The 16,717-nt window shown below is 38.0% G+C and overlaps 1 protein-coding gene across 5 annotated transcripts in view; it reads right to left on the bottom strand.

The window, feature by feature from the left end:
- Window positions 1-16,717, bottom strand: part of RAD51C (RAD51 paralog C) — a 39,978-nt gene that overhangs the window by 12,038 nt on the left and 11,223 nt on the right. For 4 of the 5 annotated variants that reach the window (XM_045069972.1, XM_045069971.1, XM_045069973.1 and 1 more), the window contains exon 5: window positions 7,910-8,041. The exons of the other annotated variant lie outside the window; for it this stretch is intronic. In XM_045069972.1, the coding sequence (XP_044925907.1) occupies window positions 7,910-8,041 (132 nt within the window). The remainder of the gene's footprint in view (window positions 1-7,909; window positions 8,042-16,717) is intronic. 5 annotated transcript variants of the gene reach the window in all.

Genomic DNA, 16,717 nt, shown 5'->3' with positions numbered 1-16,717 from the left:
GCAGCAATATCAGTAGTGGTGATAAACATTTACTGAGTACTTACTATATGCCAGAAACTATACTAAGTGCTTTACTTTCATTATTTTATCTAGTCTTCACAATAACTCTATGAATGAGGTAATATTATTAATATTTTTTTAGATAATTATTCCAGTTTAACACATGAGAAATCAGAAGTTTAGAAAGATTGAGTCTGGGGGCGCCTGGGTGGCTCAGTGGGTTAAAGCCTCTGCCTTCGGCTCAGGTCATGATCCCAGGGTCCTGGGATCGAGCCCTGCATCCGGCTCTCTGCTCAACGGGAGCCTGCTTCCCCCTCTCTCTCTGCCCGCCTCTCTGCCTACTTGTGATTTCTGTCTGTCAAGAAAAATAAATAAAATCTTTAAAAATAAAATAAAATAATTAAAAAAAAAGAAAGATTGAGTCTGGTATTTTTGATTTTTTTCCGACCACTGTTGCCTCTCTAGAATATATTTAATCAAAAGAGTGTGAGATACTTAATAAATAACTCAATGTTTACATCTTTAGGAAAGTGGCAAATATACAATTACCATTTCTGGTTTTATAGGAAACAGACAAAAATTATGAGAAAAGATTTAAAATCATAAAGAAAATATAGGAATGGTAAAAAATAAAACCCAGTAATCAGGTCAAATGACTGAAAATTATAACTATACTAGTCTGCTAATAATAGGTGTTGCTTTACTCAAGGATGGCTTTTAAGGCTAAAAATAGTACTAATTCTTTTGGATTAAACAGTGACCTATAGAAAAGATTCCATGTTTTGAGGGATAGTAATTTTTTTCTTTTTTTTTAATTTTAATTCCGGTTTAGTTAACATAGTGTTATACTGGGTTCAGGTGTACAATATAGTACAACAACTCTATACATTACTCAGTGCTCATTAAATGCACTCTTTATTTAAAGATTTACTTATTTAAGAGTAAGTGAGCAAACGGCAGTGGGGGGATCCTTGAGCAGACCCCTGCTGAGTGGAACCTGACATGGGGCTCAATCCCAGGACCCTGAGACCATGACCCAAGCTGAAACCAAGTGTTGGACACTTAAGTGACTGAGCCACCCAGGCGCCCCAAGATAAGTGTACTTTTAATTCCTTTTGCCTATTTCACCCATTCCCCCACAAACCTCCCCTCTGGCAACCATCTGTTTGTTCTCTGTAGTTAAGAGTCTGGATATGTGTATATGTATCTACACACACACACATCCCCCCCCCATCTTCTTTATCCATTCATCTGTCAATGGACACCTGGGCTGCTTCCATATATATACATATACATATATATATGTATACATATACATATATATATATATATTTTAAACTGGCTGCATTCCTTTTTTTTTTTTTTAAGATTTTATTTATTTGACAGACAGAGATCACAAGTAGTCAGAGAAGCAGGCAGAGAGAGTGGGGGGAAGCAGGCTCCCTGCTGAGCAGAGAGCCCAATGCAGGGCTCGATCCAGGACCCTGAGACCATGACCTGAGCCAAAGGCAGAGGCTTTAACCCACTGAGCCACCCAGGCGCCCCTGCATTTTTTTTTTTTTTTTAATTTTATTTATCAGAGAGAGGCAGCCCAAGCAGGGGGAGGTGAGGCAGAGGAAGAAGCAGGCTCCCTGCTGAGCAAGGAGCCGGATGTGGAACTCGATCACAACTCTCGGATCATGATGAGCCAAAAGCAGATGCTTTATCCACTGAGCCACCCAGGTGTCCTATCTTGGCTATTATAAGTAATGCTGCTACAAACATGTGGGTGCATATATCCTTTTGGATTACTGTTTTCTTACTCTTTGGGTAAATAGTGCAATTACAGGATCATATGTTAATTCTAACCAACAGATCACAAGGTTCCTTTTTCTCCACATCCTCACCAACACTTGGCTGTTTGTGTTTTTTATTTTACCCATTCTGACAGTGTGAGGTGGTATCTCACTGCGGTTTTGATTTCCCTGATGGTGAGTGATGTTGAGCATCTTTTCATTTGTCTGTTGGCCATTTTGTACATCTTTTTTGGATAAATATGTGTTCATGTATTCTGCCTGTTTTTTGATTGGATTATTTGCTCTTTGGGTATTGAGTTGTATAAATTTGGGGTCTGGTTTTTTTTTTATACTACCCTAAAGCCAAAAGACATTTATTCAACCCTATAAGCATTGAGTTGTATAAATTCTTGATATATTCTGGACACTAACCCCTTATTGGATATGTCATTTACAAATATCTTTTCCCATTCAGTAAGCTGTCTTTTAGTCTTGTTGACTGCTTCCTCTGCTATGCAGGAAGCTTTTTATTTTGATGTACTCCCAATCACTTATTTTTACTTTTGTTTCCCTTGCCTCAAAATGAAGGATAGTAATTTTAAAGTACAGAAAGACTGTTTAAGGTTGACTGAATACAGTAAAAGATTATCAGGCACCTCCCATCCCCAAATTCTTCAGAAAGAGTTATTTTAAATATTCTTCCAATACAGATCTTCCCCCCAGAAATATGACAGATACTACTGCAAGCTGACAGTGATAAAGAACTTCTATAAAAAGCAATGAGAAAAGATACCTACTCTGAAAAAGGCATCAGTTCCATAAGAAAACTGAGAAAGAAAAGGCTGGCTATTCCCCCTGCAGTGATAACACCCTAAAATTTTTGTTTGTCTACAAAGGAGAAATCTGTGCTCCATCTAGGTTTCAATTAGGCACAAACTGGATGACATGACTTTCTTCTAGTTTCTAGACATCACTTTCTTCTAGTTTCCCTTCCCTGAAGCCACAGTGGTTTCCCCATGTATTATCTCACATCGGGCATCTTGGAAAAATCTAAACAGGAATTTAAATTGGTAATTAACTGAAATATATGACTAACTGGCATCCCCAACATGCAGAATACACTTTACAGACTACCAAGTGTTTAAGGTCTAGCAACTGGGATATTTATTTGTATCAAGACTTTTTGGTTAGAGGTGCACCATTCAATTCTGCAGCCATTAGGCACACACTCAGCTTTTTTTTTTTTTTAAGATTTTATTTATTATTTATTTGACAGAGATCACAAGTAGGCAGAGAGGCAGGCAGAGAGAGAGGGGGAAGCAGGCTCCCTGCTGAGCAGAGAGCCTGATGTGGGGCTCGATCCCAGGACCCTGGGATCATGACCTAAGCCAAAGGTAGAGGCTTTAACCCACTGAGCCACCCAGGCACCCCACACACACACAGCTTTTAAAAATTAAATTAAAATTAGACATTCACTTCCTTCACAGCATTAACTATTTTTCAAGTGCTCAACAGCCATGCAACTGCTGTTACATGCATACAGAATGAGCATTTTCATCTTCCCAGAAAATCCTCTCAAAGAGCAATGGTTTATAGAGTACAGGTATCCCCTGCTTTTCAAGAGTTCCTATTATGCCACTTTGCTTTTATGAAAGACCTACATTAGTACCTGTTTTTGCTAACCATAAGAAATCCAGGGGCACCTGGGTGGCTCAGTGGGTTAAACCTCTGCCTTCAGCTCAGGTCATGATCTCAGGGTCCTGGGATCGAGCCCCAACATCGGGCTCTCTGCTCAGCAGGGAACCTGCTTCCTCCTCTCTCTGCCTGCCTCTCTGCCTCATTGTGGTCTCTCTCTCTCTCTGTAAAATAAATAAATATTAAAAAAAAAAGAAAGAAAGAAAGAAATCCAAAGAGAGGGGTGCCTGGGTGGCTCAGTCTTTAAGCATCTGCCTTCAGCTCAGGTCATGATCCCAGCCCTGCATAAGGCTCCCTCCCTGCTCAGCGGGAAGCCTGCTTTTCCTTCTCCCACTTGTCTGCTTGTGTTCCCTCTCTCACTGTGTCTCTATCTGTCAAATAAATTTAAAAATCTTAAAAAAAAAGGGGGGGGGGATTTTCACTTTTCTAAAAAAAAGTGAAAAGATACAGTATTCAGCATTTGTTTTGCACAGAAACATCACCGAAGCAAGAGTACACCGAGGCAGGGCGAGCAGCATCACCAAGCTCCTTCCCCTGGGAACGATACTCAGCATCAAGCTTCCATCACTTTGAGCTATGTCTCTCTTAGGGTATCTGTGCTCTATCTTGATTTACTTTGTGCATTCATTAGCAACATCTGTCCTAAGGTATCAGAAAAACCTAAGAAAAGTTATTTTTTGAGTCTGGGAACGTGAAAACAATTTTCCAAATAAATTACTGGTAGTTGGGGGTGCCTGGGTGGCTCAGTGGGTTAAAGCCTCTGCCTTCAACTCAGGTCATGATCCCAGGGTCCTGGGATCAAGCCCTGAGTCAGGCTCTCTGCTTCGCAGGGAGCCTGCTTCCTCCTCTCTCTACCTGCCTCTCTGCCTACTTGTCATCTCTGTCAAATAAATAAAAATAAAATCTTAAATAAATAAATAAATTACTGGTAGTTGCTTCTTTGCTTTATACCTTTTGGCTTACAAAATGTGTTTTTGTTAGAATGCTCTACTTTTGGGGGCGCCTGGGTGGCTCAGTGGGTTAAGCCGCTGCCTTCGGCTCAGGTCATGATCTCGGGGTCCTGAGATCGAGTCCCGCATCGGGCTCTCTGCTCAGCAGGGAGCCTGCTTCCCTCTCTCTCTCTCTCTGCCTGCCTCTCCATCTACTTGTGATTTCTCTCTGTCAAATAAATAAATAAAATATTTAAAAAAAAAAAAAAAAAGAATGCTCTACTTTTGGATAGTGAGGGAAACTGGGATATACATTACACCTCTCGAGGAAAATGTACATAGATGTACCGGTTTACCAACTGCTAAACATCCCCAAATCAGAATTTGCACTTTTGGCAACTACTTGTAAAAGAATTACAGGCCGACTGCAAAAATACTGGGTTTACCATATTAAAGAGTGAATCTTTAAAATAATGAAGTAGGGGCACCTAGGTAGCTCAGTTGGTTGAGCATCTTCCTTCGGCTTGGGTCATAATCTCAGGGTCCTGGGATCGGGCCTCACATCAGGCCTCTCCCTCTCCCTCTGCCTGCTGCTCTGCCTACTTGTGCTCTCTCTCTACCTCTTTCAAATAAATAGTCTTAAAAAAATTTTTTTTAAATAAATAAAACAGTGAAGTAACAATCACTTTTAAATTAGAAACTTCTCTGCCTTAATATTTGTTACCCAAATGTCCTTCAACTGATACACAAACAAAATATGATATACTGAAAAAATAAAAAGTTAATCAGTCATAAAAAGGATATTAATATATGCTAAAACATGGATGAATCTTGAAAACACTGTGCTAAGTTAAGGAAGCAAGACATAAAAGGCATAGAACAATTCTATTTAGATAAACTATCCAGAAAAGATGAACTCACACAGATAGAAAGCAGACTAAGGGTTCTTAAGGGGATGACAAGAGGCTGCAAAGGGGAGTGATGGCTAATGGGCATGGGATTTCTTTTTAGGGTGACAGAAATGTTCTAAAATTAGACATGATGGTTGAACAACTCTGCAAATATACTACAAACCATGGAATCATACACATTTAAAGGCTAAATTTTATGGTATGTTAGTTAAATCTCAATAAAGCTGTTAAAAAAATTTCTGCTAATAATCAAGTTAATATATCTCTGAAAGGATTCTATCATAGTTTGACAAAAACTTGAAAAGACTCAAAATTGGTAAAGAGGTGGAAAAACAAAAATTCCCATTTACCGCTATAGAGAACATTCTCTGGAACATGCTTTCTGAGAGTGATTTGATAATATATACCAATACTTAAAAACAGAGATATCCCTACCAAAAATAAAAAATAAGTAAATAAAAACAGATATCCCTTTGACAATACTTTCAGGAAAAACTAGATAAATGGACAAAAAAGCATATATAAAGTTTTTTATCTTTATTTATTTATTTTTAAAAGATTTTACTTCTTTGTCAGAGAGAGAGAGAGGGAGAACACAAGCAGGGGGGGGGGGTCAGGCAGAGGGAGAACAAGGAGCCCTACCTGGAACTTGATCCCAGGACTCAATTGAGCCACCCAGCCATCTCAACTGCAGTTTTTTAAATGGTGAAAACCTGAAGCCAACTTTAAAGATAATAGGGGGAGAGGGGTGATTAAAAAACTATTCTATATTGGGACTCAGTAGCGCATGCAAATTTTGATCTCAGGGTTATGAGTTCAAGTCCCATGTTGGGTGTAGAGATTACTTTAAAATTAAGAAAAAAAACTTAGTAAGTTTGGAAAAATAGGTACACCAAACTCAAGAGTAATCATCTCTGGGTAACAGATAATTTACTTAATTTCTACATTTCTGATTGTTTAGAACTTCCTTTACAGAAAGTATATAGAAAACTATGAAATGTATTTATATGCATTTATGAATTTATATAATAAAATGTATTTATATGGTAAATGTATTTATATGGTAACTGGGAAATTTAAAAAAATCAAGCTAAGAAGAATTTATAAAGAGGGAAAAGTATGCCCTCAACCCCACAAAATCCTTCTCCTAGAAGTAGTTATTAGGAACACTTTGATCCTTTCAGAGCTTTTTGTTGATATATATAAATATAATGCATAAATAAAATTTTTACTTTTCTCAAAAGTGGGATCACATAAAATACACTGTTACGAAACTTGAATCTTTTTACCTTTTTTTTTTTTTAAGATTTTATTTATTTATGACAGAGAAAGAGAGCAAGAGAAGGAACACAAGCATGGGTGAGCTGCAGAGGGAGAAGGAGGCTCCCGTTGGAGCCAGGAGGCTTGATCCTAGGACAATGGGATCATGACCACAGCTTTAAGGCAGACACTCAATGACTGAGCCATCCAAGCACCCCTTGAATCTTTTCACTTAATCGTATATCTGGATATATCTTGTTCTGTGTTAGTATGTGTATATTTACGTTACTCTTCTTAAACACTGCATAGTATTCCATGTTACTGTTTACATTACTTTTTTAATCAGAAAAAATAAACCTATTTCTGTTCAACAAACAAAACAAAACTTAAGGAACTATGCAACCCATTAGTCTTGAGTGCCCCCTACTGGGGGCTCTTCCTTGATATTAACAATGCTAAATTACAAATTAATACAAGAAATAATTCAAACACAGGACACTATGCTTTTCAGTATATGGCAAAAAAAAAAAAATCTAAAAACTCAAAAGAAAGGATACATGTTTTGAAATGATTTTATCAAGGAGTTCTTTATGTACTTAGGCTGAATTACAGGTATATGCTAAGGACTATAATTTTCTAAGGAAAATCAAGTTAGGTGGCTTGATCTTTTCCCATCTTCCTCCTGAACAGCTGTGTGTATTGGTGTGAGAGGTGATATGGGGTTGCAGAGTGGAAAGTGATGGCAAACAGGCAGTTAAAAAAAAGCTTGTTACAAAAAAAAGTTGTCACCTCACTCCTTTTTGTCTTGTCACTTCCAACTTATCTTTATACCTAACCTCACATTTCAAATCTAGAAGAGTTACCTCTACCTTCAAACATCTAGGCTGTTCACACTATGTAATTTTTCTATCTTCTGTGTCTGTGATTACACAACATGTATTTTAGTATATGTGCTGCTGAAGCTAGCGCCATACAACATGTAAAAATAAAAGACCCAGAGTAAAAGAAAATGGGGACATTAGAAGAGCTTACCTGAAAAACAACAAATATATTTAGGTAAATAAAACCCAACATTGCCATTACCAAAGGTGGCCATTTCTTTATCAAACAAGTCCATTTTAAAATATGGTATCTTGATTATGCTTGTTATATTCTAGAAAAACTAATACACAACACTTATGACTGGAATTAATTTTTCCTAAAAGTCGAACAAAAACTACATTCAAAACTCTGTCTGTATTATGTGCTTTTAGTCAAATTCTATTTAGCTATTTCTAGACATTAATATTTTATACAAGCTTGACTTTATTATATAATTCTCTTGGCTAATAATACTTACAGCTAATCTGTGGCTATTTGCAAGGCTGATCATTTGCTGGGCTAGGCCATTTAGTAATCGAGTACGAAGGGCTAGGTCATCTAGGTCATGACGAAAAGGAAAAGCAATACCATCCACTATCACTAATCGAACCTAAATACAGAAGAGATAATGAAATTAGGTTTGGTATTAAAATAAAATTTTAAGAAATGGCATCCCAAAAGCATGTTCATTGCAAAAAAAAAAAATCTATAAAATCCAGAGTTCTATTTCTAACTCTCCAAAATAAATCTATTCACCCAACGCTTTCTGCATTAATCACCAAAAGTTAAAATGTACTCTGGTTTGATAATTTATAAACTTGAAAAAGTAATTCAACATGAAGAAGCAATATTTTTCTTATACTTTACCACTATACACAATCTTTACAGAGGCATTTTACACCAATAAAAAGGACTTCTGAAGTCTTAGTAAAATAAATTCTTCAGTATTTCAATTTTACCTTCAAGATTTTTTATGTTTAAAAAACTCTTCAAATATTAAATTATTATATCATCTTCAAAAACTTCAAATTCTAATGGTGAGTGCTATGAAGTGTATAAACCTGGCAATTCACAGACCTATACCCCTGGGGCTAGTAATACATAATATGTTAATAAAAAATTAAAAATTAAACAAAAAACTTCAAATTCTTGGTATACTTTTTCTCCTTAATTTTAAATATAAGGCAACTAATCATTATAGAATCTGCTATAAGACAGAATTCAGCATAAGGCAGCGTCGTCCTGAATTCCAATCAAAAAGGTTCACTTAGAGATGATAAACACTTTCATGACAGTTTCACTTCTAATATAATCCAAATAATGGCTCCTAAAGTGAAGCTAGAGTAATATATAGACTTCACATCCAAGAACAAACAGAATTTGGAAACTAATCCAAATATAAACAAACCAAAAAACCCACCCTGTAAGATTATATATATTTTTCTATCTAATAGGGATTAGACTAAAGAAGAGGATTTGATAACACCATGTCTAAGTAACCCACTTTTGTATCTTTTATTTAGAGTATTCATTCCTTCATTCAGCATGTGCTTACAGATACCTACTATATGTTAGTCATTGTTGCAGGCAGCAGGGAACAATAGAAAAGGTCCTTCCTTTCTTGGAGTTTATGGAGTGGAGTAAAGGACAATTAACATGTAAACAAACACATAAATAATTTCTGATAATGACAGGAGTTATGAAGAAACGAAATTGAATAAAATGATGATGAGGGACGCCTGGGTGGCTCAGTTGGTTAAGCAGCTGCCTTCGGCTCAGGTCATGATCCCAGCGTCCTGGGATCGAGTCCCACATCGGGCTCCTTGCTCCACGGGGAGCCTGCTTCTCCCTCTGACTCTGCCCTCCACTCTGTCTGCCTGTGCTCGCTTTAACTCGCGCTCTATCTCTGACAAATAAATAAATAAAATCTTTAAAAAAAAAAAAATAAAATAAAAAATAAAATAAAATGATGATGAATAAGTAGGTGATAAAGTAGAGGGAGGCTAACTTAGACTAGTGTAGGGAAGGAGTCAATGAAAAGGGAGGCAACAGAACTGAGTCCTGGATAAGAACCTCTACGAGGAGGGGCGCCTGGGCGGCTCAGTGGGTTAACCCTCTGAGCCTCACATCGGGCTCTCTGCTCAACAATGAGCCTGCTTCCCTGCTCTCTCTTTGCCTACTTATGATCTCTATCTATCAAGTAAATAAATAAAATCTTTAAAAAGGGGAGGGGGCACCTGGGTGGCTCAGTGGGTTAAGCCTCTGCCTTCGGCTCAGGTCATGATCCCAGGGTCCTGGGATCAAGCCCCACATCGGGCTCTCTGCTCCTTGGGGAGCCTGCTTCCTCCTTTCTCTCTGCCTCTCTGCCTACTTGTGATCTCTGTCAAATAAATAAATAAAATACTAAAAAAAAAAAAAAAAAAAAACAAAACAAAACAAAAAAACCTCTAGGAGCGAGAGAACCCACATATAAAAAAATAGACACATACTTTTGTGCATGGTGACACATGGTAACTAGACATCTTGTGGGGATTCTTTCATAATGTGTAAAAATATCAAGTCACTATGATGTGCACCTGAAACTACCAGGATATTGTACATCAATTATACTTGAATTAAAAAAAAAAATACATTAGGGGCACTTGGGTGGCTCAGTGGGTTAAACATCTGCCTTTGGCTCAGGTCATGATCCCCCGTTCCAGGGATCAAGCCCCACAACAGGTTCTCTGCTCAGCAGGGAGCCTGCTCCTCCCTCCCCCGCCTGCCTCTCTGCCCACTTGTGAATTCTGCCTGACAAATAAATAAATAAAATCATTAAAAAGAAAAATTACACCAAGGCACCTGGGTGGCACAGTCCTTGGGCATCTGCCTTCCTTCGGGTCCCAATCCTGGAGTCCTGGGATTGAGCCCTGCATCAGGCTTCCTGCCCAGTGGGAAGCCTGCTTCTCCCTCTTCCACTCCCCTGCTTGTGTTCTCTCTCTCATTGTCTATCAAATTAGTAGCAAATTTTTTTAAAAATACACCTTTGTTGTTTCACTTTCATCACACTTAACATAAATAAAAATTTCAACCAGCGTTCATGTTAAAACAGTACTTGTTTGTCACAAGATGTGCAACTTCTTTTGAATTGGACAGCAATCAAGTGCTCATTGGTAGCATGATTTTGCCATAGGTCAGATATGGAGACATAAGAAAAACCTCAAGAAAAACCTCACATATGCTGGTGGTAAGAATGTAAAACTATCTGGCAACTAGAAAAAACATTTCAGTGATCCTTCAAAAAATTAAAAACAGTATTACCACATGACCCAGAAATTTCACTTCTAAGTACATGCACCAAAGAACTAAAAACTGGTACTAAAACAAATGTATATACATACATGTTCATAGCAGCCACAATTCACAATAATCAAAAGGTAGAAAGAACCCAAATGTCCATCAACAGAAGAAAGGATAAACAAACAGAAATGATATATACATACAAGAGATTATTATCCAACCATAAAAAAGAATAAAGTACAGATACAAGTTACAAAGCAGATGAATTTTGAACTATCATGCTCAGTAAAAGAGCCAGGCCAAAAAGATCACATATCGTATGATTTCCTTTATATGCAATACCCAAAATAGGTAAATCCATAGAGACAGAATACAGATTGGTGGTTGCCAGGGTCTTTGCAGGGAGGGAGGAAAGGGAGCAATTCCTTAAAGAGTATGAGTTTCCTTTCAGGGTGATAAAAACATTTTGGAACTAGAGGTAGTGGTTGTCAACACTGTGAATGTATTACCTGCACTGAATTGTTCGCTTTCATTTATTTATTTGACACAACGAGAAAGGCGGGGGGGAGACAAGTGCATGCATACAAGCAGTGGGAGTGGGACAGGGAGAAGCAGACTCCCTGCCAAGCAGGGAGCCCAATACAGGATCCTCTCCCAGGACAGGATCATGACACAAGCTGAAGGCAGATGCTTAACCACTGAGCCACTCAGGTGCCCCTGAATTGTTCACTTTTAAATGGTAAATCTTGGAGGCACCTGGGTGAGCTCACTCAGTTAAGCATCTGCCTTCAGCTTGGGTCATGGTTTTGGGGTCCTGGGGTAGAGCCAAGCCACCAGTCAGTCTTGCTCCATGCTCAGCAGGGAGTCTGCTTCTCCCTCTCCATTCCCCTCCCACTTGTGTGTGTGTGTGCGTCCTCTCTCTCTCAAATAAATAAATGGAATCTTAACAAATAAATAAATGGTGAATCTTACTATGTGAAATTAACCTCAATAAAAAAAACAATGAACACTTTCTGTAACACTCAGTTGGCTACAGAGATTTACAATAAAGAATATTACACATTTTATTATTATTTGTAAATGGTGTGCTAAACATTTTTTATGTCAGCAAATTTATAATAAACTTATGTATATATATATGTGCATACACTTTTTTCTTGGAAAGCCAGTCACTAAACCTTTACCAGTATACCAATTAAGCGGTAAGAAGAAACAGATCATATGTGTGTGTGTGTGTGTTTATTCGTTTATATATTATTCATTCAGTGGTTCCCAAAGGCCAGAAAGTGATAAGATGATATATACACATTGCTGAAAGAAAAAAATACTGTCAACCAAGAACTGTGTATCTGGCAAAAGCATTCTTCAAAAATAAAGCAGAAATTAAGACAGTCCCAAGGTGTCTAAGAGTTGGTTGAGCACCTGACTATTGGTTTCAGCACAGGTCTTGATCTTGGGGTCATGATTCAAGCCCCATGTTGGGCTCCAAGCCAAACATGGAGCCTACTAAAAAAATTTAAAAAAAAGATAATTCAGCTAGAGAATTCATTGCTAGTAGATGTATTGTAAAAGAAATGCTAAACAGAGTCCTTCAGGCTGAAAATGAAACATCAGACAGTAACTCAAATCCACACACAGAAATAAAGAATATCGGTAGGGGCACCTGGGTGGCTCAGTGAGTTAAGCCTCTGCCTTCAGCTCAGGTCATGATCTCGGGGTCCTGAGATGGAGGCCCATATCAGGCTCTCTGCTCAGTGGGGAGCCTGTTTCCCCTTCACTCTCTGCCAGCCTCTCTGCCTACTTGTGATCTCTCTGTCAAATAAATAAATAAAATCTAAAAAAAAAAAAAAAAGAATACCAGTAAATGTAACTACATATCTAAAACTCAGCATTAATGTACTTTCAGTTTGTAACCCCTCTTCTTTTCTTACATATTCAAAAAACAACTATTGGGACGCCTGGGTGGCTCAGTGGGTTAAGCCGCTGCCTTCGGCTCAGGTCATGATCTCAGGGTCCTGGGATCGAGTCCCGCATCGGGCTCTGCTCAGCAGGGGGCCTGCTTCCCTTCCTCTCTCTCTGCCTGCCTCTCTGCCTGCCTACTTGTGATTTCTCTCTGTCAAATAAATAAATAAAATCTTTGAAAAAAAAAAAAACAACTATTAAAAAATAATTATAAATCTATATTGATGGACATACAATGTATAAAGATATAATCTGTGACAATAACATAAAGGGGAATAAATGGAGCTATACAGCAACAAGGTTTTTGTATACTGTTGAAATTAATTTAGTATTAACTTAAACTAGACTGCTATAAATTAGGATGTTAATTCTAATTCCCCAGAGCAACTAAGAAAATAACTAAAAAATATATGATACAAGAAATGAGAAGGGAATCAAAATGGTACTATGGAAAATATCTAACAAAAAAGAAAGCAGGAATGGAGAAATTGAGAATAAGATACAGATCTTCCTCAACTTACATCAGGGCTACATTCCAATAAACCAACACCAAGTCAAAAATATTAAGCTGAAAATGCATTTAATACACTTAACCTATCAAACACCATAGTTTAGTCTAGCCTAACTTAAATGTACTCAGAAAGCTCACATTAGCCTACATCTGGGCAAATCATCTAACAAAAAACCTATTTTATAATAAAGCACTGAATATTTCATGTAATTCACTGAATACTGTACTGAAAGTAAAAAACAGAATGGTTATATCGGTACAGAATGGTTCTAAGCCTATTGCTTGTTTATCCTCATGATTGCATGGCTGACTGAAACCTGTGGGCCACTGCCACTGTCCAGCATCATGAGGGAATACTGGTACCAAGTATCACTAGCCTAGGAAAAGATCAAAATTCAATGTACACTTTTAACTGAGTATGTATCACTTTTGCACCATTATAAAATTAAAAACTTAGGGCGCCCACATGGCTCAGTGGATTAAACATCTGATTTCAGCTTATGATCCCCAGGTCATGATCCCAGGGAACTGGGATTGAACCCTGCATCAGGTTCTCTGCTCAGCGGGAAGCCTGCTTCTCCCTCTCCCTCTGTTGCTCCGCCTGCTTGTGTATGCACTCTATCTCTCTCTGCCAAATAAAATCTTAATATATCATAAATAAAATAAAATAAAATAACTTGTAAGTTGAATTATCCTAAGTCAGAGATTTAGGCATAGAACGGACTTTTTAAAAAGATCTAATTATAGACTTTCTACGAGAGACTCAGTTTAGATCCAAAGATACAAACCAATGGAGCACATGGCTAGCTCAATTGGAGGAGCACGCAACTCTTGATCTCGGGGTAGTGAGTCTCAGCCCCACACTGGGTATAAATATTACTTGAATAAATAAAACTTAAAAACAAAACAAAGATACAAATAAGAGTGTAAGGATGGAAAAAGATATTCCCTTGCAAACAGTAACCTGAATAGAGCTGTAGTGGCTATAGTAATATCAGACAAAAGAGACTTCAAGTGAAAACTTGTTACAAGAGATGAAGAAGGGTAAAAATAAATAATTTATATAATATGAAAAGTGTATAATAATAAAAGGCTCAATTCATCAAGAAGATACAGCAATTATATGCTGTGATAGCAACTGCATAACCTCCTCCCAGTTGCTCCCCAGCATCCTGACTAACCCACCACCTCTCTGCTCACCAATAAAGGTTGACCCATAAAAAAGAAAAAGAGGGGCGCCTGGGTGGTTCAGTTGTTAAGTGTCTGCCTTCAGCTCAGGTCATGATCCCAGGATCCTGGGATTGAGCCCAGCCCCACTGAGCAGGGAAGCCTGCTTCTCCCTATCCCACTCCCCCTGCTTGTGTTCCCTCTCTCTCTGTGTCAAATAAATAAATAAAATCTTAAAAGAAAAGAAAAGAAACAGATATATAAAATGCTCCACTCAAGAGCAGAATATACAGGGGCGCCTGGGTGGCTCAGTGGGTTAAGCCGCTGCCTTCGGCTCAGGTCATGATCTCAGAGTCCTGGGATCGAGTCCCGCATCGGACTCTGCTCAGCAGAGAGCCTGCTTCCCTCTCTCTCTCTGCCTGCCTCTCCATCTACTTGTGATTTCTCTCTGTCAAATAAATAAATAAAATCTTTAAAAAAAAAAAATAGAGTTTAAGAGCAGAATATACATTCTTCTCAAGTGCACATGGAACATTTTCCTGGATAGACCTAAGTGTTGGGCAACAAAATAAGTCTCAATAAATGTACAAACATGGAATCATATATAGAATATTTCTCCGGAATAATCTATATATGGAATCATATATAGAATAATTCTTGGAACAGAATTAGAAACCAGCATCAGAAGGAAATTTGGAAAATTCATAGATATGTGGAAATTAAACAGCACACTTTTTTTTTTTTTTAAAGTAATCTCTATACCCAACATGGGGCTCAAACTCAAGACCCCAAGAGCACCTGGCTGGCTCAGTCAGAAGAGCATGTGACTCTTGATCTTGGGATCATGAGTTCAAGTCTCACATTGGGTATAGAGATTACTTAAACAAACTTTAAAAAACAAACCAAAAAAACCCCAAATAACAACAACAAAAGAAATAACAACAACAACAACTCTGAGATCAAGAGTCAGATGCTCTTATCAACTAAGCCAGCCAGGAAACCCTAAACAACACATTCTAAATGAATGAGTCAAAGTAGACATTACAATGAAAATTAGAAAATACTTAAAAATGAATGAATATAGGGACGCCTGGGTGGCTCAGTTGGTTAAGCAGCTGCCTTCGGCTCAGGTCATGATCCCAGTGTCCTGGGATCGAGTCCCACATCGGGCTCCTTGCTTGGCAGGGAGCCTGCTTCTCCCTCTGCCTCTGCCTCTGCCTGCCTCTCTGTCTGCCTATGCTCGCTCACTCTCTCTCCCTCTATCCCTGACAAATAAATAAATAAAACCTTAAAAAAAATTAAAAAAAATGAATATAAAAACACAACATACCAACTTATAAAATACAGTGTAAGTAGTGCTCCATAGGAAATGTAGAGCTCTAAACAACTATATTTTGAAAGAAAGATCAGTCGGTCTCAATATCTAAAACTTGTACCTTCAGGAACTAGAAAAAAGAAGAGCAAACTAAACTCAAAGAAGGCAAAATAAAAGAAGTAATTAAAAACTAAGTGGAGACAGGGGTGCCTAGGTCACTCAGTCACTGGGCATCTGCCTTCGGCTCAGGTCATGATCCTGGAGTCCTGGAATAGAGCCCCACATCAGGCTCCCTACTCAGCAGGGGACCTCCTTCTTCCTCTCCAGCTCTCTGTCCTTGTGTTCCCTCTTCTCACTAGCTGTGTCAAATAAATAAAATCTTAAAAAAAAAAAAATCAGTAGCAATAATCAAAACAAGAAAGAAACAATGGGGAAAATGGATAAAATCCAAAGTTGATTCTTTGAAAAGATCAACAAAACTGACCTTTAAACTAAGAGAAAAAGACTTGGGCAGCTGGATAGCTCAGTCGGTTAAGCATGTACTCCTGATTTCGGCTCAGGTCATGATCTCATGATTGAGGGACTGAGACCCCTATTGGGCTCTAGACTCCAGGCTCTCCACTCAACAGAGAATCTGCTTGAGATTCTCTCCTCTCCCTCTGCCCCTCCCCCTGCTCGCACCCACCCTTTCTCCCTCTCTCTCTTTCAAACAAATAAATCCTTTTTAAAAAGAGAGAGAGAAATGACTCAAATTACTCAAATCAGGAATGAAAATGAGGACATTATACCAACTTTATAGAAATAAAAACAAAATGTAAAGAACATTCATATGCAAAAAAATTAGATAACCTGGGTAAAATGAACAAATTCGGTGAAATACACAAACTATCAAAACTGACTGAAGAAGAAACAGAAAATGTGAATGGATCTGTAACAATGGAAAGAATTGAATCAGTATTCAAAAGCCTTCCAACAGTAAAAAAAAAAAAAAGACCAGGACCAGAGAACTTCACTGGGGAATTTTTTTTAAGTAGACTCTACCTCCAATGTAC

The sequence above is a fragment of the Mustela putorius genome, unplaced genomic scaffold (assembly GCF_011764305.1).
Source record: "Mustela putorius furo isolate JIRA1106 unplaced genomic scaffold, ASM1176430v1.1 tig00003962_pilon_pilon_pilon, whole genome shotgun sequence".
Lineage (NCBI taxonomy): Eukaryota > Metazoa > Chordata > Mammalia > Carnivora > Mustelidae > Mustela > Mustela putorius.
This window is presented reverse-complemented; position numbering and strand designations above follow the sequence as displayed.